Source organism: Aptenodytes patagonicus, chromosome 2 (genome assembly GCF_965638725.1).
Source record: "Aptenodytes patagonicus chromosome 2, bAptPat1.pri.cur, whole genome shotgun sequence".
NCBI classification, from domain to species: Eukaryota; Metazoa; Chordata; class Aves; order Sphenisciformes; family Spheniscidae; genus Aptenodytes; species Aptenodytes patagonicus.
Window position 1 is genome coordinate 39,195,475 of NC_134950.1, and position 23,037 is coordinate 39,218,511.

The 23,037-nt window shown below is 41.4% G+C and overlaps 1 protein-coding gene across 1 annotated transcript; it reads right to left on the reverse strand.

Moving 5' to 3' along the window:
• Positions 1-310: 310 nt before the first annotated feature.
• ADHFE1 (alcohol dehydrogenase iron containing 1) lies at positions 311-22,001 on the reverse strand. Its single transcript, XM_076329622.1, has 14 exons — positions 21,946-22,001; positions 21,462-21,499; positions 19,138-19,181; positions 18,912-18,965; positions 17,547-17,701; positions 17,184-17,380; positions 16,698-16,775; positions 15,439-15,544; positions 13,772-13,924; positions 12,530-12,628; positions 11,497-11,575; positions 11,244-11,340; positions 7,921-8,078; positions 311-4,186 (listed from the first exon to the last, which is right to left on the reverse strand). Exons 1-14 carry the CDS (start codon positions 21,999-22,001, stop codon positions 4,103-4,105), a joined length of 1,398 nt encoding a protein of 465 aa, XP_076185737.1. The 3' UTR covers positions 311-4,102.
• Between the last annotated feature and the right edge of the window lie 1,036 nt (positions 22,002-23,037).

Genomic DNA, 23,037 nt, shown 5'->3' on the forward strand with positions numbered 1-23,037 from the left:
ATCAGGTGGCCCTTGTCCCTTCTCCACAGACATGCTGAATGCAGTGACAGCTTTGTTAGGTTGGAGCTGTTGAACCCAAGGCATACTGCACACGTCCTGGAGCACTGCGATGCTTAAGCAGATTTATTCAGGGGTTATGGAAAGTGCCTAGACATAGCTAGGCTGTGTCACTTAACCATCACTTTCTCACCCATTTTTCAGGTCCAAGGGGATGGAAAGCCAACCACAAGACAGAAGATGACAGCCTTGGCACATTGCCTTAAAGTGAAGACAGTGCAACAAGGAAGGAGCATACACACTAACCAATGGGTGATTTCTTCCAAGTTTATTCACACAGGATGATGGTGAGAGTTTTTGCAGATTTAGGCACGTTGGTTACATATTTTTCACTTCGTTCTCTTTTTGCTTTAACTGCTGGGAAAATCAGCACTGGAATGGGAAGAGGCAAGGGAAAAGAGGGGCCGGACAAACTATGGTACCAGCTGCCCTCATTTCTATTGATGCCAAGCAGCAACCCTGCAAGCTCCCAGTACCTTGTGAGGGGAGTGGGCTTTCCATTTTGTAGTCCAGGTAAAACTATACCCGCTGTTAAACTATTTTCACCAGCACTACACGTGCACTTGTTCGTACTTGCTCCCCAAAGCTAACTTTATCACTGTAGATGGACTGAGTGAGTAACCAGATGGGCCAGGGTTCGCTTCATGTTTGCCTGCACGGAATGCGGAGAATACAGGACTAGGGGAGAGAAGTAGCAGGTCAACATCCACAGCAAGCATCACGAACGTGGTAACTCCTACTCTACTAGGAGTCCCTAGAGTCTCTCAAACATTCTTCTGCCATGACTGAATAGCTGCCATTTATGCTTACTTGAAACCTATTCAAAAACCACGGTCTAGATAAACCGGGCATTTGTTCTTCTTCATATAAAGAGTGACAAATCCTTTTATATAGTTACAGCTGTTTAAGGCAGAAAGTAAGTCTCTGACTCCACAAGGAAGAGGAGGGACTCAAATCAAGCCCTACTGCTAACAAGTATGACAATACAAGGATTGATAGTGTTGTCATGAAATATGTAATAATACTTATAACTATGTACTGATTAGGCAGAGTAAGGCGTGCAGAAACCATCTTAAATGTTCACAGAAATACCGTGCAGCAGTTTGGATGCTTTTATTTCCACCATTGCTCTCGGTTGTCACCCATGATACAATGGTTTTATCTGCACAGCGCCAAGCTCACCAGGCAAACGACGTTGCAGGAGGAATCATTATGGTCTGTGAAGCTAGTGAAAGCCTACTTTCTCTGAATGGTTTTGGTGCATAGTTACTTTATAGGATTGAATTTAACATGACAGAGTTAAACACTGCTCTCAAACACTTTCAAACAAGCTTGTGTTTATAGCAAGTACAGTATTATTTGTTGTTTGCATTTCAATATCATCTAGAGGCAATAACAGATCCATCACGGAGGGCTTGAGTAACAGAGCAGTAACAGGAGCCACAAGAAGAAGCTGCCCAGATTTCACACACGTGCCCAATCACCGCTGGGCATTCACAATTCATATCACCCCAGCTCCCCACACAAATGCCAGGCTCATGTGCACAAAATAGGCATGTTCAAAGATACAGATATATTTGACCAACTAGGTTGTCTCAGTACAGAGTAATTTAGTAAGATAATACATGAAAAACCCCGGTAACTCTTCAGTTGTAAATAAAACTACCACTGCCCGGGAGCCAGGGTGTGCCTCCCTGTCACACCATCGCTATTTGAAAGACAGCACTGTGGGGTGGCTTGAGCTCCCTTGATTTTTCCTCAGAAAATTTCCACTAGTAACTAATAATTGGCGGTGGGAGAACATTTCATGTCTCTGAGTGAGATTTCACAACCAGTTTAAGCGAGTCAAAGACCCTGATGCTGCCAAAGGGGTGTGGGAAACAGAAATGGCCCTTCTTACAGCACCATCTGCTTATGTTGGGTTAGGTATTATATCAAACCCTTTGTCTCATCTATAAAATATAAAATCTATAAAACCTGCTATATCAGGGTGTGTGTGTGATGTGTGTGTGTGAGGCTCAATTAAAAAAATAGGAAGAGCTCTGGGTTACCTGGTATAGGAAGTTAAGTGTGAGGTTCTGTCAGTTGAAAAAGCAGCCTCCTAGTAACTGCCATACTGGCATAAATGGCAAATAAAGTGTGCTGGAAGGAAATACCCTACATTTCTGCCCATCAAAGTGCTCTGCTGCAGTGATGAAACCCACATGCTGTTCAGTTCCCCAGAAAGTATATTCTCCCCAAACACAGCATGGCTGCCATGAATTAGGCTCCTGGAAAAAAGATTCTCTCTTCAGGACTCTGTACCACTACCACAGCCTGGACAAAGACAGAAGTGGAAAGATGAAACAGGCCAAAAGATTATATACAAAAGGGTTTGACAAAAAGTTTTTTTTCAAACATGGCAGCTTTGCACAATACAATAAAGTGAATCCCTTGCCCCTTGCTATTACAACATCAGCATTCGCGACAGATGTTCTTGTGGGCGAGTTCAGCAGAGGACAAGATTCAGAAGGACATGGAAATCAAATGTGTGTCCCAGCACAGGCTGAGGCATGCTGCCAGTGCAGCCCCTACAGCCACTAAACCCATTCTGTGGTTAAAAAGAAAATCTCCGGTCCTCAACCAGTATCCATCCACCTATTTTAACTGAGCATTAAAACAGATCCAATGTCAATATCCAGTACACATCTGTCCTCAGATTGTAGGATAGCACTAGCTTTATCAGACAAACACAAGAATGCAAAGGTGTAAGTACAGAGCCTTCTACTTCAACTGGGTGACTGAAAAGCGCTCCCTCCCTAGCAGAAAGAAATAAGCACACCAGAAGTTATGGGGTTCTTCTTGCATTTGTCTTGTGCTGTGGTAGCTGCATGAGTCAGGTGCTGAAAGGGTCCAACGTGAAGCAGAATCTGATTTAAATGAACTGTACACACAACCACGTGCACTTTTTAAAAAAAGAAAAATAGTATTAAAATTTTAGTTTCATTTCTCCCTTTCCCACTTCCCTTTCTCAGTTGACAGTCAACCAGCTGGTTAACTGCTCTGAACGTGCACGCTCATTCCCACGTTTAACCAGAGCTCCCAGCGGGGCACTGTGCAGCCATATGCTACACCACCACGTTTTAATATTGAACCACAGCACCCCGCCACTTCCTTAAGCTGGTGGCTGCACTCTGAGTGACAGCACCTGCAGGAGCTCAGCAGAAGCAATTGCTTCACAGAGAAGCAAGATACAGTTGATAGCTTCTTTCCACAGAATGCAGCAGGAAAAGGGAGCTGCTGCCTCCACAAAGAAAAAATGACCATGGTGGATGATGTCCTGCTGTGACGTGGTTCCTGTTGAACGTGTCACCATGCTTTGCTCTGGTTTTGCTCCTCCTATGAACGCTTTATATAGATTTTAAAAGGAAAGATAAATATCTGATGATACATGTCAAAATTTTAACCCAAAGCAAACTTTCAGGAAGCCTTTTCCAAACATGTATGAAGTGTGTAGGTTTTTTCTTCACCAAACCACAGAAAGTACCCCAGTGCAATAGCCTTCTTAGCGAAGCAAGATGGTAGAAAGACGATAAAGTGGAATGGAATACAGCAAGCTGACATTTTCCGCAAGGTAACTCCCCTTCCTTATTTAAAAATGCCCCCAATTATTTCTTAAATAGCATGACTTTTTAAAACAAAATCACAGACAATTTTAATAAAAAACATAATTTGTAAAATATTTTGGAATACCCCTTAAAACATTTTTCCACCTTCGACCACCTCTAAAGCACAAGAAACCCTTCAGTAAAGCGTGAAGTCTGCTCCAACTTTTATGCAAGTTAACACCACTGACTACTGAGCAAGAAAAACCACCACAGTCAAGCCTTCACTTCAGAGCACTATTTAGTTAAAGATGAATTACTTGACCTTTTGGCAGTGTACAATGGAACCGAAGTCAAAGACACATAAGTTCTTCCATTCTCTAAACAAATTTAGCCCCATACCTATAAGAAATTACCTTTGTGTTAGAATAGAGCATGCTTTTCAGAACAAAATGTTTAAGCTAATAAAGCTTCATGGAAGCCTCAAAGAGGGCAGATAAGTCTTCTTCTGTTTGGGGACGCGGTGATAGTTTAGTCACTCTCTCCTGCAAGGTTAAAGAAAAACTGGATTACAGAAGGTTGCCAATAAAATTAATCAAACAGTAGCTGAACTATGTGCCTTTGTACTAATGTCCTTCACATATAACAAGGTTTTGCAAATAAGTAATCAAGTAATTAAGGTTGAAGCATCATCAACTGTACAGTACTTGCAAGAATATATTCATTTAAATTGCCTATAATTAAATACACAGAAGCAAGATTAAAATGCAGTTCAGTTGCAAAGTACTTCAAACACGGGTCTTGTCAGTCACAGATGTCAGTACAGTGGTGGGTAGTATCCTGGGAATACAGTCCATTTTAAAATTAATTTGCCAGCATTGGACTAGGAGGTCAATTTTTAGGGACCAAGATTTTCAAAATACAGCATCTCTCAAAGCCCAGGAACTGCCATAAACGGGGAGAGTAAACAGTGCTTGCAACTCAGACTCCAAAAAAGAGCAACAGCAAGGGAAGGTAGTGAAACTGCTTAATAAATAGCCTGACACTTTGGAATGAGAATACAAAATAGTTGTGGCTGGTCTTAATTTGGACGGTGATTCAACAGAATTTTCGGGTGCTGAAGTCCCACCGACTGAAATGAAACTCAAGTATATGCTTCACTGCTCTGTTTGACTAAACAACCGCAAAGGCAGGGATGGCAATTCAGAAAAGCCCCACGCTACTGAGGATGAGGAGCTGTATTAGTGTAGGTATTCGGTTACTGCAGAAACACTCAGCTGAAAGGGTGTAACATTAATGTACTTGTACTGGTTATGATTAGTACTTTTATGCGTTCAGCAATCAATGATTTTAACATTTATTGAAAGATTGGGGAGAGTTACAAACATCTGCAAAGACAGAGGCCAGGCCTACACTAGGAACGCATTATCTTTAGATGAATGTGGTGTATTTTGGCAAGATGGAGTTTTCTGCTACAACCTGTTTCAACATCTCCCTCGTGGAAGAGGCTGTCCCAGTAAAAGCTCTGCATTTTCCCCCCCCTTTTTCACATGTGAGACACTGGATGTCATTTGCTAGGGGCCTTGCCTCATGCACCAAGTGGGATGCTGGGGAAGGGGCTCCTCCAGCCCCCTGCCTCGGGGAGAGGCTCAGCTCAGATGCCCTCCCGAGCGGAGCACACGCTGCCGCCGCAGCACAACACTGCAGTGCAATGCTGCAGCTGCTCTACTTCCCTCCCAACCCACAGGGCTGTGATTTGTGAACAGGCTGGATGTGGTTACAGAGCAAGAGAGGCCACCGCACTGTGAACTTAACATGTGAAATATTGGTCTAGCATGGTGACGAAGTCAGCTGTGAGATATTCACAGTTCATAATCACGCTCAGCATGGCTAGCATGGTTTGTGATGAGTCTGAAAAGTGCAGCTTTGTGTGCATAACTTTACCTACACGAGAAGCTTTGCTGTTGCAGCAGTAGCAATCAAATGATACCTCTTTCCCCATCCCTGACCACTGCTGCCTTGCACACAGATCCAGCCAAAGAAAAGGCTAAGATCCTTCTACGCAGTTTTGAAACCAAATGGAAAATTCAAAGAGCACTAGGGCAAAAGTATGATTTTTTTCAGACTCACAATATGCAAAATATAACAACTCAGTGCTCAATTACTCTGTAAATTCATCAGGCTTATATTAGGGCACTCTGGGCCAAATTACAGTTTTGCAGCCCTGTGCACCAAGATGTTATCTGTAAAGTCACACGGGGTGACAGGAGACGATCACCCTGACAGCCTGTAGCATTTCCCAGCTATATTGACAGAAGGCTGCAAACGAGTGCTCCTCCCGTATGCCTCGACACAGAGGCACCAGCGCTCCCTCTGCACAAGCCTGCTGATATTTGCTGGTGCCCAGACAGCAAGGCCCCAGCTCACCCAGTCTGACTCAGTGCATTCTGGTATAGTGCCAAAAATGCGCAACTCCTGGCTCATCAGTGGTTCAGCCCCACTGTAGCTGCCTCTGGATTGTCTGCAGGGGGTGGGTAGGCTAGAGAACAGCCCTTCCGCCGTCTCTCATTTTCAGTCCTCCCCATCTCCCCTCAAACGCCATCACAGGGCCGGCTACCTCAGACCTCGGGACAGGATCTTCTTTGCTAGACTCACTGCTGTCTGTAAATAGGATCAATTTCAATAGACTCACTTAGAAAGGAAAATAAAATTCTGTTTTAACTTCAAGTATAAACGTTCGCCCCAGTAGAGTTCCCACCCCAAATCCCGGCAGTTAGAGTAGATTAGTTTTGTTTTCCTGCAGCCTGCACTTCACAGTGTGAAATACACCCTGCACGCTTATTAGTGCTATCACTGCTGCACCACACTGCCTTGCCGACGTGAATGGGTCGGTGCTGTATTCCAAAGAAAACCTACTGCAGGATGAAAAGAAAAAATACACCAAAGATTAAACTGTATGGACTGTATTACCCACAGAGGTAATAATGGACTATTAAGGAACACTAATACATTTTCATCATGCTACATCTCATATACAAAAATGAGGTTTGAGAAACTATTAGGTCATCTCATTTTACACAGTACAATTAATCATCAATGCCGTGAGACGACAGTAAATGAATTAAAAGTCAATTTGAGCTAAGCTAACAAACAAACAAAAAACCCCTTCAACATCTTTTGGTGAAGAACCTTCCCCCTCCCCCAGCTATGCAAAACATGCCTTCAATGAGATGCTGTGCTTGTGATGACCCAAACCCAATTGTTTTAAAGGAACATATTTATCAAAACAAACCTCCAAAATGCCCCATAACAATTTACATGCATAACCTGTTTGATGTGCGCTCAGAGACCTTAGTTTTCTCCCTGGCTTTGCCACTGTTCTGTTGTGTGTAATCCTAAATAGTTGCACCTTTGTGTCATTTTCTCAGGTATAAAATAGGAATATTAACATTCACCCTCTGTTATAAGTTGCTCTGAGATTATGTATGAGAAGAACTAGACATGGTAAGAGGTACTGCTGAAAAAAGTGAGTAACCTTTCAGCCTACAAAATTTTCATTTTCTCCACAGTGTTTATTTCCCTTGCTGCTTGGTGGAAATAAATCATAAGTGGACAGAACAGTCCATAGCGTATGAATCAAACTCTCTTTTTACAAGGAAGACACTGGATTTTGCTTTTGGAGTGGTGTGTTGCTTTTTGCAGTGTCTTTGTGAGCACTGAAACAATAAAGGGTATTACAAGTTTAATCTATATCATCCCAGGGGACCTTATTTCAAATTCTGATGGGGGTCAATGGAACAAAAAAGCCATCTGGGAAGAAAAGTGCAACTTCTCAATACAGAAAAGTTTAATGCAAAGTGAGCTTGATCTTTCTTACCACATAGCACTTGGTATTAAGGCTTTATCTATAATCCATCCTGCATACATAATTAACAGATATAGTTACGAAAAAGCAGTGTCTTCTACCAAGATCAAAGGTCTATGAAAAACATCCTCTTTTTTAAAAATGTGACATTTAAAAAAAAACCCCAACAAACACCTAGCCATTCTTTCTGAATCCACGTGAAGAACAGACTGCAGCATGCACTCCATCTCACTGAAAAGAAAAACCTAAACTGTGCAGAGAAACAAAATACAGTTGACTATCCATAATTTTCTACACTTTATTTCTTTTCATGTAGGACTAGAAATAACATTTGCTTGAAAAGAAACACTTCTGTTTTTTCAAAAATCTGCTTTTTTTATTTGACAAGAAAAACTATTTTGCTTTCTGTCTTACCTGAGGCAGAGTGCCTTTGACTAATGCAGGGATGTCTGCTTTAGAATAACCAATTGCAGCTAAGCCATCATCAACATTCAGATCAAACAGGAATTTCCGGAGCGTGTCTGCCAAAATAAACCCCGCATCTTTGATTCTGGCAGTGCGGATGTCAGCTCCTAAAATAAGACATAACGCCTTGACTGTAGGGTGGAGAGAGAGGAGGAAGCCTGTTCTGGACTTAATTTAATCATAGTATCAGCTGAATACATATCCATACATAACAGTCACTGCCTTAAAAGCAACATGAAGTAAAAAGAAGAATCAGTCTTCATTTTGCAGTTGGAATAGTTTGTAAAAGGTGAAATAAAACAAGATCAGGAGAAGCAGGTAACTGCTGCCAGAAAGACTAACTGCCACATGAGGTTAACTTCCTTTCCTCTGTGCTTACAGGGAGAAGCACTTTTTGGTCTGACTAACTGCTGGGAAGAAAGAAGCTAACACATGAGCGCCAGTGGTATTTATTTTTATGGACAGGGTGCCAAATGCTAACTTTCTTTTAAGGCCTTGAGTTTGCTGACATCTAGAGGACACGGAAAACACTGACTGTTCTGTTCAATTACTCATTCAAAGAGGACTAGAGCATGTAGGCTGAGAAAGACAGGAGATGGCACGGCAGTGTTCAAGGGTTAAGTAAATCCTAAACTTAATGCTATTTGAATATGTGCTGACTTGTGTAGGATAATGTAGAACTGAAGAGGACGAACTGGTATCTTTGAAACATCTACTGAACAGTAATGAAAGCATCAATATACAATGAAAGATTACCAATACTTCTTACAGAATAGCTTGCTTGCCTCCTTCAATGAACGGTCAGGACTTACTTAAAAGTAATAATAAAAACATGTCCAGATGACACACGTTCCTCCATATGATTTCTTTTCAAAGTAAGCTGAGCTAAATTTGTCCTTTGTGTAACCTCAATGATGTTACACCAGGACTATGTTAGGTCCAAGTGCCATACTGCGAGATGAGTAAGAGCACAGCATAGCTAAAGGAAAAATGTTTTCTGTCATCCTCACTCAGTTCAGTGTAACATTCAAAGGGGGTTAAGTGAACAGGAGACTAACAAGCTCATTTGAGGAGCTCAGATATTCGGGTAGTAAGACTGGCAGTACCGTGGTACAGAATGTCTGGGAGAAATTGATAAATCAGGTATGACAGAGTCTTTTATGAAGTCTTATGCTACTGGGATTATGCCATGCAGTCTGAGTTTATTCTGGGTTTTGCTGTAGAGGAGTAACTGAGACATAAATCCAGTATCTTCAGATGGTAAAGTAAAAGGGAAATGGAGGAGAGAAAAAAAGGACAGTAAATGTGAAGGGCAGTTTTAAAATATTGCTGTAGTTCTAGTACTTTTTCTCAACCTAAAGGATACATCAGTCTTTGATTGCACTTAGAAAACTTCTGGCCACACGCACACCTATTTCAACTGTTTAAGAATCCACCCAGGGAGGTATTAAGCTTTTAATGGCTGTACCCAAATTCACAGCTGTACATACACACAACATAACTATTTAGTAATCTGCTCCATGTCATAAAATACTTTCTTAGTCATTGCATTTGGCAACATGACAGATTTGAATCAGCTACTGTAGTCAGTTGGACTCTGGACTGGAATCAGAAGTAAACACCCCAGGTGGGAATTAACAAATTCAATTCCATGTGACGTTTTCAGCAGAGTCCCTTCACAGCAAGGCAGACAATAACATAGTTTAAATTTCTGTTGAGAAAATTAACAGAGCTTTTGGAGACAGAATTTATGGCAGGAGTTGATACCACAAAACCTAAAAGAACTGCTTTTTCACCACTTCTTTTAAAATCAAGGAGCCACAGTCAAATTCTCTGATATGCTGTGCTGGCCAGTTATGCAGAAATATTTTCTTAGTCTACTTTGAGTTGTATGTTATTGCTGTAGGAACACAGACATTTTGTACCTTAGTATATGATTCCAGCTAGGTTTGTGTTCGGGTTTTGACCATAGGCAGGACTGTGTATTTCGGGGGAAGGCTGAACAAACCTCATAGCCAACATTTGTAAAATAAATGGAATTTTCCCCCAACGTATTTTTTCTGACCATGTTGTTTTACATCCTCTTTAAAATAAATGTGATATTTTCATTGTCTATATAAAAGTCCCACTCTTCCTTGAAACCCACAATGCTTTCAGATTACTTATATGAGGAAGTCATACATGTGACTGGATTGCTGTGACTTGCATACAGAAGGCTGACCATACAAGGGACCGAACAGAAATTTTCCAAATACCAGGTTAGTGCCTTAACCACTTTCTCTCTACACTGCTGCCCATGTGACTGTGAGTGCTCATTAGCAAGCACAGGTATTAGCAGCAGTTTAGCTACAACACAGTCTAGTGCAGAGAAAAAAACTGACCTTAGATATAAATACATTAGCCCACCGCAGAGCCATCCTGTCACAGCTAGACTGCTAACAGCTCCAAGATTATATCACTGAAAGCTAGTTTATTACACATGGTCATGCTGGGGGTGCAATGAAGAGGTACCCCTTCTCTAGGACACCTTCCAGTGATGGGTTGCACAGATAACAAAGCGCTGTATGAAAAGATAATCTTTAAATGAGCTGTCAGCTTGCAGCATTTACTTTTATTCTGCTAAGAAGCAGAAAAGGCCACTTTATTCATTAACCCACTTCTGAGCCATGACAGATGTGTCCACAGAATAGCTACTCCATGCTTTCCCTTGACATCGGCCACTGAGAAATTCTAACACCTACAAACAAGCTTAGCCCTATATTAGAAAGACCGAAACCCACAGTTGCGTGCCATGGAAAAAGAGCAGGAGTGATTCAGAACATCACTCTGTCCTAATTCATTGCCACAGCAGGAAATTTTTTAGGCAAAATGCTTCCTTTTAGCTAACAGACGCACCTGAGTACTGGTTTGTTTTATGGTACCTACTCTAAAGTAAGTACTCTCCATAAAGCAACAAGAAAGATGCAAATCACAGCTACTCTCTCCTGATTCGTAACAGATCTACAGTTAATTTCAGCTGTCCCATTTTCTAGCCAAGAAGCAGACCTCTCCAGCTTGCTTCTCTAACTACATCATCCAATATAAAAATTTAGCATTATTCTACCTAAGTTTGCATTATGTGTAACTCAGACTGCAGAATCTTGTTTTTTAAACTTAAAACCCTGCAACAACCAACTACAATTGCTTGCATGCATTTTTTTCCCTCCCAAAAAGACATTTTAGAAAGAATTCCATTTGTATGAGTAAGTTATATCCATAGAGGAGATTCCTACCTAGTATCTCTGCAGCTTCCAAGTGCCGCTCAGGATGTATCTGTGCTGTGAAAGTAAACACTGCTGGGGATGTCAGCACCACAGAAAGGCCATGTGGCTGGGGGGAAAAAAAAAAAAAAGAAAAAAGAAAAAAGAATAAAATCACATCAACAAGACATGTACTTTCAACTTCAATGTGCTTTAATGCTCATTAATGTGAGATAACAGAGAATTGAAATGTATAATACGAAAACAAAGATAAACCAAGTTTTACCACTAAAGAGTGATCCACATTATAATCCTTTGGTTTATAAGTTTTCACCAAACCAGAAATAGGGTAAGACATTCCATGGCTGGAACAGAGAGTAGAGAGAAAGTGGTTAGGGCAGCTCTCCTGGTATTTGGAAAATTTGTGTTCAGTCCCTTGTGTGGTCAGTCTTCTGTATGCAAGTCTCTTAGGTACAGGTACTCAAAAGGTATTTAGGTACAGATATGGTATGGATATTAGGTATGGACAACCCTCACCCTGCTGCACCTTAGGGACCTAGCTATAAAAACCAGTACCTCCTTACTTTGTGAGTGTGAAGTTATATTACTCCACTGACTGGACTGAAAGATGTTCAGTTACTAAAGTAATACAGGTATGCCAAAAATAGCATAATCTGCATCCCTACCTGATCACATTGCCTGAGAAAAATAAACATTAATTTTAAAGTATAATTAAAGAGTGGATTTGCTCAAACAAAAGGAATGAAAGGAAGGTCTCTGAAGAGAATGACTGCTAATAACTTCTCCACACAATTCAGGCTTAGGCTTTGCTTCTCTGAGATTTTCACCCATATGAAACTACATTGCTTTGCAATATTAATTACAGCTCATTTCAGCCTGCTGAATGCCTCCCCCACAGACAAACGTACAGACAATTGCATCAGGTCAGGAATGGCACGAGACTACCTCGTTGCTGTCTCACTGCAGAACAGCTGGCATGAAATTCAACATTTTAAATGCCATTGATATTTTTTTTTTCTAACTCTGGTTTTTACTATCAAGGAAGGTAAAGAAGGCCATGTTTTGTCATTTTCACATGATTGAATTTGAGTATCACAAGCCAGAACACACAGTCCTCATACACATAAATGCCAAGAGCCCATCAATTTCTCACAACACACGGCTCCCCCTGCATCACAGGCCAGGCTACAATGTCTTATTACACATTCAGCAACAAAGGCAGTGATGTCTTTGACAATCTGAAACAAACACTAGCTAGAAGCTGACTTCGGATGGGGTTAACATTTTTCTGTACTCACCAGAGATGAACACCAGCATTGCCAAAGCCAATACCAGCAAAAGCACTTGCTAGGTGCATGTTGGCTCTTGCTTCACGGTCTTCAGGGTTTCTGATGGCTCTGTGCACCATGGAGACAATGGTACCAGTGAATTCACAAACGGATTGGTAATTCAGGATGGAGAAGGGAGAGAGGGCTTCTTTATGGACAGATATACAAAAACCTCTAAGATAAGCTGAGATAAAAATGGTGGAAATAGGATCAATTCACACTTCAGTCAGAGAACAATCCTGCTTCTGGATCAGTAAGGTAGATCAAAACTGGTTCAGTGAAGGGCACTTTTCTAAAAACTGAGTAAAGAGAGTGAATTTAGCCATATTCACCTCAGTGGTGGTTTAAACAATTCTACTTAGGAGCTTTGGCAATCCTATATACAGCTCCAAGATCACTCAAGCTTTCTCACCATCTCATTAGGTGGTGGTCTGGACCCCACCATCTGTGCAGGAAGAGGACAAGGTTCCTTGCCTTCCTACGCATCAGACTGCTTGTGTAGTTTGAAAACATGGAGAAAAAGTCTCATGAATAGATTCCACAGGAACAATAAACAACTACTTTGACTAGCTAGGTACTATAAAAAGTCTTTTACAAAAAACCCCCACACTGATCTTTAATAGAAGTGCACATGGTATACAACAGCTGTATACAGGCTAAAACTTTATTGTTATTGTTTAACCAACTCGCAGTTAAGTCAAAACTTAATCTAAATTGAAAGTCTTCTCAATATGAACTAGTTTTCAGTAAATGCATAATTTTGCACATTTGTAAGTACATGTGGTTACCTTCTTGATGGATCTACAAGTATCTTAATTTACACTGAAGGTCACAGAAATTACACCAGCAGTATTTTGTTCAGTTTGCTACATATTCCCTTTATACTGCCATAGAAAGAGGATTCTTGAAAAAAATATGTGAATGCTGCTCCCATATTAACTGAGCAGCTTGAAATACCTTTAACTGAGGACTTACAAAATAGATTCACAGAGGCATTAAAAAGCTATCTCCTCAAGACAACCTAGTAACCCTAATTTTACTTTCAATTTTATTTGAAAAGCTTTTTGCTTTATTTAAGAGAAATCCAGGGCAGAAAAATGAAGGTTTAATGTAGTAGTTTGCCTTATTTTTACCCTAAAATTCAAGTTCTTCTAAGCATCCCTTTTTGGGCACTGAAGACTGAACATACTGCGAAGGGGGTGGCTGTATTACCTTTTCAAATACTTAGCCACGATGCGCAAAGCATGAAGAGCCCAGACATCACTGATGGGGTTGCTGCCTTGGTAAGCTGGTCGGTTGATTGGATTTGAAGGGCAGGGACTGCGCATGTTGTAAGGAAGAGCAGTGTATGATTCTAGAGCATGGCTAAAAGAAAGATTGAAAAATGAATTATTTAAGTGGGAGAGCTCCACTTTACTGCCCTGCTGCCCTTTGAATGCAGGTTCTTCTTATTTACTTCTGTTTAACAGTTGCCAAAAACAGAAATACAATCTCATAGACAACTGGGAGAATGCTGGGCAGGCATCTCCAGAGTGCGTCGCCCTCCAATAGACATACAGAAGGCAACCCAAACACAGCCACAATCTAACAGCTCACACCATGCTTAAAGTTAGGTTGGATGAACTGGCATCTTGGGGTGTAATGCTTTTCACTGAAGAGCACTGTGCATCTGCAATGGTTGCATTTCCTTTCTGTAGGACAGGAACCGTAAGAGGCTTTAGCACTGGAAGCATTGTAAGCTACCTTTCTTTTCATAGAATCATAGAATCATTAAGGTTGGAAAAGACCTCTAAGATCATCGAGTCCAACTGTCAACCCAACACCACCATGCCCACTAAACCATGTCCCTAAGCGCCTCATCTACACGTCTTTTAAATACTTCCAGGGATGGTGACTCAACCACTTCCCTGGGCAGCCTGTTCCAATGTTTCACCACTCTTTCAGTAAAGAAATTTTTCCTTACATCCAATCTAAACCTCCCCTGGTGCAACTTGAGGCCATTTCCTCTCGTCCTATCGCTTTTAGAAGTATTGACCTTTGAAAAATTAGGAGTATGATATTTAAGCTAAGTGGAACTGCCGACAGTCTCATCTCCCAGATACTAGTGAATCCAACTACATAAAGAAGGGGCACTGCCTAAATTGCTACATTTAGATGTACAAAACTACAGACAATCCATTTTCATTTATGAACAAATGCCTCAATTCCATTACACTCATTATAGTTCAGGACACTTCACCAAGCTTGAGAAATCACACAGTTTCATTTACATCTATTACTTTAATATACACAGCTCCCAGAAGCAAAGTAAGGTCTGGCTCTCTGAATAGAAACTTCCATGCATTTTGTGCATGTAGGTTTAAGATGAAGAAAATTTTGTGCCAAGTGAAATGTACATTAAAAGAGGTTCTGAGGATGGTCGTAATTGGGCTAACACCTGTCAGCATCCCACAGGCCTTCACAAATTTTTGTTGAAACATTGTGGCTTTTATTAGAAAATCCTTGTTCTCTATGCCCTGCCATGTCTGAGAGACATGCTAAACGCTGTCGCAATTGTGATTAATCATCTACTTGATCTCTTAAAAAGGGACACCCGGACTCTCTTCTGTGACAACAACCATCCTGGAAGCAAATGGTTTCTCCAGTGCACTGCAAAAACATTAAAATTTATGCAAATGAGTGCTTTGTTTCCATACATTCTGAGGGAGGTAGTGAAATTAAGTAAGAGGAAAGTGTAACGGAGACCACCTTAACAAGAACAGGAAAGGGAGAAAAAAGATCATCCTTTTCTGCTCCTAAAATATATTTTTTCTACAATCATCATAGTAAAAATACAAAATTGTAATAAATTCAAGCAGCAGCCTACACAGAAAACTCACCAAAGCACATCAAAGCCACTGTTGGCCACTATTCGCTCAGGCATAGACAGTGTGTGTAAAGGATCGATGATACCTAATGTTGGCTTAATGGCTCTTGAAGCAATACCTGCAATATGTAAGTAAGGAAAATGAGTTAAAGATTTTTTTGCAACAAAATAGGACATGACAAGCTTAAGATTCAAAACATGACAATAATGAGGGGAAATGATTTGAAACTATGAAGATAAAAGCAAAGAGAGAGAAGGGAGAGTAAGAAGTATCTACGAATCTAAGTCTTCCTGGTGATGAAGTCCCTGTAAGAGAGTTACATGATTTGAGACTGTTGCCTGAAGTGAATTATACCAGACAGTGTTCTCTCTCCATTTGTAACCCTCCCTGAGCAGCCTACACTTTCAAAATGTCTGTGCTGAATGGCATCTGCAACATTATTCTTAGATTTGTCTCTTCTGTGAACAATTAGAGGGCAAGACTGGTTTGTGTCTACAATCAATTGCTACTGCTAATTGCTGTCTTCAGTGTCTGTAATAACCTTCATATTTTGGTTAAGGGGGGACAGATGTAGCTTTGAGAGAGACATACAGACAGACACACATGAACAGACTGATTGACTACATATAGACTACAAAACTCTGAGCTATAGTCAGAGCTCCTCACCACACCCATTTGGGTCCCAAGTACTGTAGACTGTGCGGCATATAAAATCCACACGTTTAGAACTAAAACCTCAAAACAGCTACGAAGCTTAAGATGACATTTTAGCCTTGATCTTTATTTGCCAGGGATGAAAAGGCCAAAGGAAGACAGTGCCCCTAACTTGCACAGCATCTCAGGACTGAGGTTTCAAAAGTCAGGAAAAGGAACATTTGCTTGCAATTACACAACAAAGAAACAGAAGTCTTAAAAGCAGAAAGCAAAATACAGAGGAAATAAGAAACAGTTGGTTGACCCTCAATGTAAGTAGAAATTTCCTTTGCAATTAACATTTTCTGCCATTTAAGAACTTGAAAGATTTTAGTTTCCTGTTTTGCCTTCAAACTCTAATCCACTGTATTACATAGGTATTTCATTATGTTAATATGCTATAAATTTAATTCAAGGAGGAAATCTTTAAGCTCTTCAAATTTGCCTGTAGCAGTTGAATCAAACAAAATGATACTGAAATGACATGCAGTATCCCTTTCTTTCAAGGCAGGGAAATAACAAAGACTTTGGAAAAGCAATTGTCTTGAATAGCAGACCAAAAAAAAAAAAAATCTCACCGGTTTTTACTTTTAGTTGTTTGAAGTCAAAAATGGCAACACCAGTGGTTTCACTTCCAGTTCCAGCTGTCGTAGGAACTTAAAAGGAAGAATGGGGATAACAACAAATAATAAGTAATACATAATATTGCAAAATAAATAAATAAATCCACAATAGTTACGCCACCAAAAATACAGGATCCAGGAAATCTCAGAGGTATCCCTGATCCGAAGCCAATAGGTCAAAGAGAAACTGCCACTTTGATCTCTTTTCTCAGCAAAAGGAGTCAAACTCAGCTAAACAAGACAAACTAATGACAAAAACTGTGATTTTACTTCCACTGAAGTAAACAGCAAAGTTGCTGCTGAATACAACTAGAGGAGAAGAAAGCCCACAGGAAGGTGAAACAGTCATGGTAAACTGATTTCAACAAATATCATACAGAGTGTAGAATGACTCCCCTTCTCCTAGCCCTCACTCTCCACATACCCCCCCTGCTGCTTTACCTGCAATGAGTGGCTTGAGGGGCACAGTGACAGGCTTTCCTTTCCCAATAGGAGCATTGACGTAATCCAAGAAGTCCGATGTAGGGCTGGACGCATACAGGTTGGCAGCTTTACAGGTATCTATTACAGACCCACCTCCAACAGCAACATAGGCATCAAACTCTGCCTTTTTAGCAAATTTAATGGCGTCCAGGAAACTTGGAAAACAAGAAAAGCTTTCCAATTAGTCAGGAGAAAAGCAGCACATAGAGAAACTAACTATTAAGACCAGTGTACAGGTCACAAGGAGGTGTTTAAACAGCTGTGTGGCATGCTGAAAGAGCCTAGGCACTACTTTGAGAAGCGCACTGTCAGAATTAGTACCTTTGGTCTGTTGGCTCCACCCGGACATTATCATACATCTGAAAGTTTATACCATATTTTGCCAAGGAATTCAATACTGCATTTACAGGAGGGAGTTGGGAGAGGTTTTTATCTGTCATCAAACAAACTCTTCTAGCACCAAGATTCTGCAGGTCCTATAATAACAATGAAATTAAAAACCAAACAACTGGTATAAAATCATATACTGAACTATTTAAATACTAATTGACATCAACTGAACCATTTAATAATAAGAAAAACCCCAACCTAAAAATAGTTGGTTATTGTAAAAGTTTTGAAACAGTATCAGCTAAAGAAAAAGAGGATTAACCACATACATGTAGGATGCAGAAAACAGCATAAAGTATAAAGCTGCCAAACTTATATAGCTGAAGTCTTATGGTAGAAGAAAACTAATGATAAAGATGTTGAACAAGTGAAAACCACGTGAACCACTTAAGACTACAGTAAAATGTAAAATATTTTTTCCCCCCACAATTCCTGTGACATAAAAAGGCTTTTCCACAGGTTAGGTCTCCCCTAACTGCCTACCAAAGTACAGCATTACAATCTTGAAAATTTAATATTGAATATTAATTTATTGATGAAAAATCAAAATAAGGTGGCAAAAAGAAGAAAAATACTACTACATCCTAACCTTTGCTAAATTGTCACAATAGCTATAAAATACATGCAGTTCTAAATAATCCTAATGCTGTTTAAAGACAGACGATCTAACTTCATTTACTATCTGACTATTAATTTACTTTACAAATTTGCAAATAAAAAGAACTGTTAATGCCATAAATGCCAAGAAGAGAGGAAAAAATGATAGATGAAAAATCCCAATGATAAAGGCAACCTGGAACAATATACTCGGGTGAATCATCTCACAGTGCTGAAAGAAAAATTCTACACTTTCACAGTGCAAACTCAGAGCTGAACGAATACCCACCTAATTTAATGGAAAGTCTCTGATTCGTTTTAATGAGCACTAGAAGAGACGAAAGTGATCTTGAGAAAATCCTGGTGAGTCACCAGGATTCAAAACTTTTTGAATTAAATTCCCTGTCAGAGAAAAATATTGTTGCATAATCCTGGCAAATCATCAACAATCCGATTATCCACTAAGCTGCATTTCATGTACTCACACCACAGCAACATTGATGTAACATGCTTCTGTTCTTTACCCAACAGTATCTTCTGACATTTTTACACTGGTATATGTGACTACACGTACTGCAAAGCAGTGGAGATTCAGACACACCATATATAAGCTTTCCCTTATAAAATGGATTGATAGCACCACCAGCCCTTTAAAAAATAACTTTTCACCAGTGATGGACTTATACTACGGAAGCTTACCATGCCAATCTCTTTAGTAACTCCTTCTCCATATCGGATGTTTGAAATGGCCATCTACAAAAAAAAAAGAACATATTTTTTCTGGAAAAATGGAGAAATGGCACCTAGTACCAAGCAGTCAAAGTAAAATATAAATATTTACTAACGTAAATGTTTGTTAAATGCCATATTTGGAAGTATACAAAATACTACTTTTAAATCAAATATATTTTATTATTAAATCTACCTCAAATGCATAGTCTGTATTTCCCAGGGTAGGCCGTTGAGGGACTGGAATGGAAATGAAACAGTAAAATTAGGGAACAAAAAGTGACTTCAATCTGTATCTCAATACTAAAGCTGACAGATTCTTTTGCTTTTAAAAATCACTAATACATTTGCACAGGTCATCTTGGCTTGTCTGGGTAACAGTTACCCATTTCGTCCCTTGTTGTTTGAGAGATTAAATGATCCAATTACTTAATTTGATTCATACAATTCAGCAAAGCAAGGGTGTTTTTTCCTTCCTTCAAGAATTAATTCTTTCCTATAAAAACTGAGTAAGTTAACAGGAAGTCTGCATGAGAATTTGTTCGCAGTCTGCAAAGACCACAACAGTACACAATAAGTACATAGAACTGAGTATCTGCAGAGCATACAGGCTGCTACATACAGGTTGAGAGGTGTTAGGAACGTGTAGGGGCTACATGACAACCTTCAGAACAACTTTTAAGACAAATCCATGAGACATCCTCCATACGTACCCGGATAGAGAACATCTTTTGTACGTGTGAGAGTAATACTGGCAGGTGTTTACACTTCTTTTTACTTCTGCCTAGTCCTGAACTTGCAGGTGAAACTGAATTGCGTGCTTGAAAATTAAGAAACTGCATGCATTGCTAATAAACAGAATTTTAGTAAGAATTGGTGTGTCACTATCAACTTTATTTAGTAGAAGAGAGAAGATATTTATAAGGATAGTATTTCAGTCTCTCTCTGCCATGTCATTCTTGCATGGATTTCCACAAAACTCTCCATTTCTTGCATATCCTGATTTTGCCACAAAGTGAAGCAAACTGCATCAACTGAAACAGCTCATTCTTCTCCAAGAAAAGATCAGATGAGGCATTCTGTTCTTCCTGCTGAAGTCATGCCTTCTGTCTGCTAATTGAAAATACGCGATTTGGATTCAGATCCAATGAGTGAAGCCATGATAATGAGTCTTACAGACACTCTGGGGTGCACTGAAGCACTGACCCACAACAGTAACAGATAGATATATTAAAATCCTTTATGCACTTTCTATTCAAGCCCAGGCCAGCTGCTATCAGCTCTTTCATTGCCATCTCTTGCCAGGCTGTATGTGTTTGACCCCTCCTGGAGTTTGAGTCTGCTGTACTCTCAGTCATTAATTTGACAGGCTAAGAACACGTCCAAGCCATTTACGCTCTTGCTTTCCGATAGTGTAATAGATGCCCTGCTGTTATATTCTTGAGCCATACTTAACTTTCAGGAAGAATTTTACTGAGTTCAAAAATTGCACTATTTCCTGGAACACTGCCAAGAAACACAATGAACATTTTTTTCCTGCTACAGTCACTGTTAAATCAATTCCCACTATTTAGACACTTACTGAACTGACACCGTCTTGCTACATTATAGACTCAATTGCTGCCTAAAACTTACAGAGGGGGTTCCTAACTAAAACTTCTATTTAGCAAGGGCTTAGTTTGAATTGACTGAGCAGGTCATCAAGCAGACAAGCAGAAGAATGAGATTCTATTTCTCAGCTGCGTTATTGTCTTGCTGTATAATGGTCTCGGGCAAAACAAATATCTGAACATATATATAGCTTTTCCATATGTAAAATGGTAATGGTAATTCTTTAAAAAGTGTCTTAAGTAAAACACGTGAAACCAAACCACTGAGAATTACATATTGCTGAAATTATGATCCAAAATACTAATTTTTATTGGATCTGGAGATTGACCAGCACACAGATAGCTATTCCCATAGCCTCCCTACAGTCAATACAAACAGAAATTCCTCCCAGAGTGACTTGCTCACTCGGCGTAGCTCTCCTCTTACTCCACAACCCTGGCCTAAGCGAGCTGTGTTCTCGGGACTGACTGTATAAAAAGCCTACGGAGATTACATTCCCCAAGCCAAAGCAGACCTTTGTGAATAACTCCTTTTCATCCATATTGCTTCCCGTTTCTTTTCTAATGTAACAGACGCGTGTTTTTCCCCTCAAAAGCACATCTAAAGTTGAGATGGCTCAGGTGATGACAGCGGTAGTAGCAGCCAGAGCAAATTTCTTATCAACTTGTCTCATGGTAAGGGGAGGGACAGGATGCATTAGTTGTGGCTTACATGGAAACAGTGAATCTCTCCAACAATAACCACTATCATTGTACAGTTGCAAAATAACAGACTGCTTACCTTACCCTTTAAACTGTTCTCTTTCCTACCCGTTACCTGCACCCTCTGTCCAGGTTACACCGATACGTAAGGCTCTACAGGGCCATGGTCTCCTACAGAATTATTCTGGAGACACAATTTAAGTCTTACCTTGGGAATAAGTGTGGCAATGACTTGGGCACCGACATCTAGTTAAAAGGTAAAAAAAAAAAAAAGAGGCATGGTTAAAAGGAAAAACTAAAGCAGAAAAACGGATCTGTTCTTGCCTAAAAGTCTCCTGTATGTACCCCTTCATCGCGCCCTACCCCAAAGAGGCCTGCCAGCGGAGCCTGGGGGTGGAGGAGGCCTGGCCCACCCCCGGGGCCCAGGGGAGCGGCAGGCCGGCAGGTGGGGTCCCACCTACGGAAGAACACGGGTGGGTCCCGGGAGCTGGCCCTCAGTCGGCCGTGGGGTGCCCGCGTGAGGCGGGAGGTCAGCGCTAGGGCCCCCCCGCCCCGCTGCCGGCACCTGCCGATAAAACCAGCGGCCCCACGGGCGGCCCCGCCGGGCTCCGGGACGGCCGCAGGGGGCGAGGCCGCGGGCCCCCCGCTGAGGCGGCGGCTCCCCTCAGGCGCCCCGGCCCGCCCGCACTCACGCAGCCCGCTGCAGCTGCCGCAGGAGGCGGGCGACCCGCTCCCGCCCGGCCGCCATCGCCGCGGCTCTAGGGGGCCGGCCGGGCCGGGGGCCGAGCCAGCGGCAGCGCCTCCTCCTGGGGCAGGCGCCAGGGCAGAGCGGGCTCCCACCCGCTTCCCGACCCCCGTTTCAGTCACAGGGTTTACCGAAACCGAGGGCTTTGCAGGGCTGAAATAAGGACTGTCCCGATTCAGCTCCTAACGGCCTGCCAGCCCCCCCCCCGAAGCCGTGAAACCTTTATCCGCTCGGGAGAGCCAGAAAGCGGCAGCACCCACGGTGCACCCGCACCTCTGCGTGGGTTACCCCATCGCTGCTGGAAATGCACAAACCGCCCAGGATTTTTTAGTGGAGAAAGTTCACCAATAACGCCATCAGCAGCATAAAATACTTATTGGGTGTGTGTGTGTGTGTGTAAAAAAAGCTGCGCTGCCTGGTTGAGCAGGTACAAGACGTGCCCTGTGGAACTGCAGGAAAATCGGAGGTCTGGAACACATCTCGCAGCAACTTTTTCTCCACGTTTCCCAGTGCTTTTTGCCCCTGCTTTGCCTAGCTACTTACACCGAAGGCTTGGTGTCAATGGGTTGTGTCCATGAGACCATTCCTGCCACCGGCAAGTCAGAAGCAGCCGGTGGTGGCGCAGACTGCTCAGCACAGTGGCAAGAAACATGTAAGAGGCAAAGGCCATAGGTTGAGCACTATAGTCAGTCCATCAATGGCACCCAAATCCCTTCAGCTCCAAGGCGTGCGTACGTACCCCTTCTGCCCTCGGCAGCTGCCTTACGCAGACAGAGGTTTTACTTTTTGATCATGCTCAAGCTGCCATCCTACTGAACTGCTACAGAGTGAGAGAACTGCTATAGAGTCACCTAGCTCTTCCAAAAACTCATTTGCGGTGAAATACTACATTATCATTAACCACTCACAAGTTTACTACTTGAAAGTTTGAGAACTTAATTTACTTGAAATTGCTGGAACTTGTTTTACTACCCCTCTTACCAGGAATGGCCTCAGGGAACAGCACCCTTCCTGTAGCTAAGCCACACATTGGGACAGC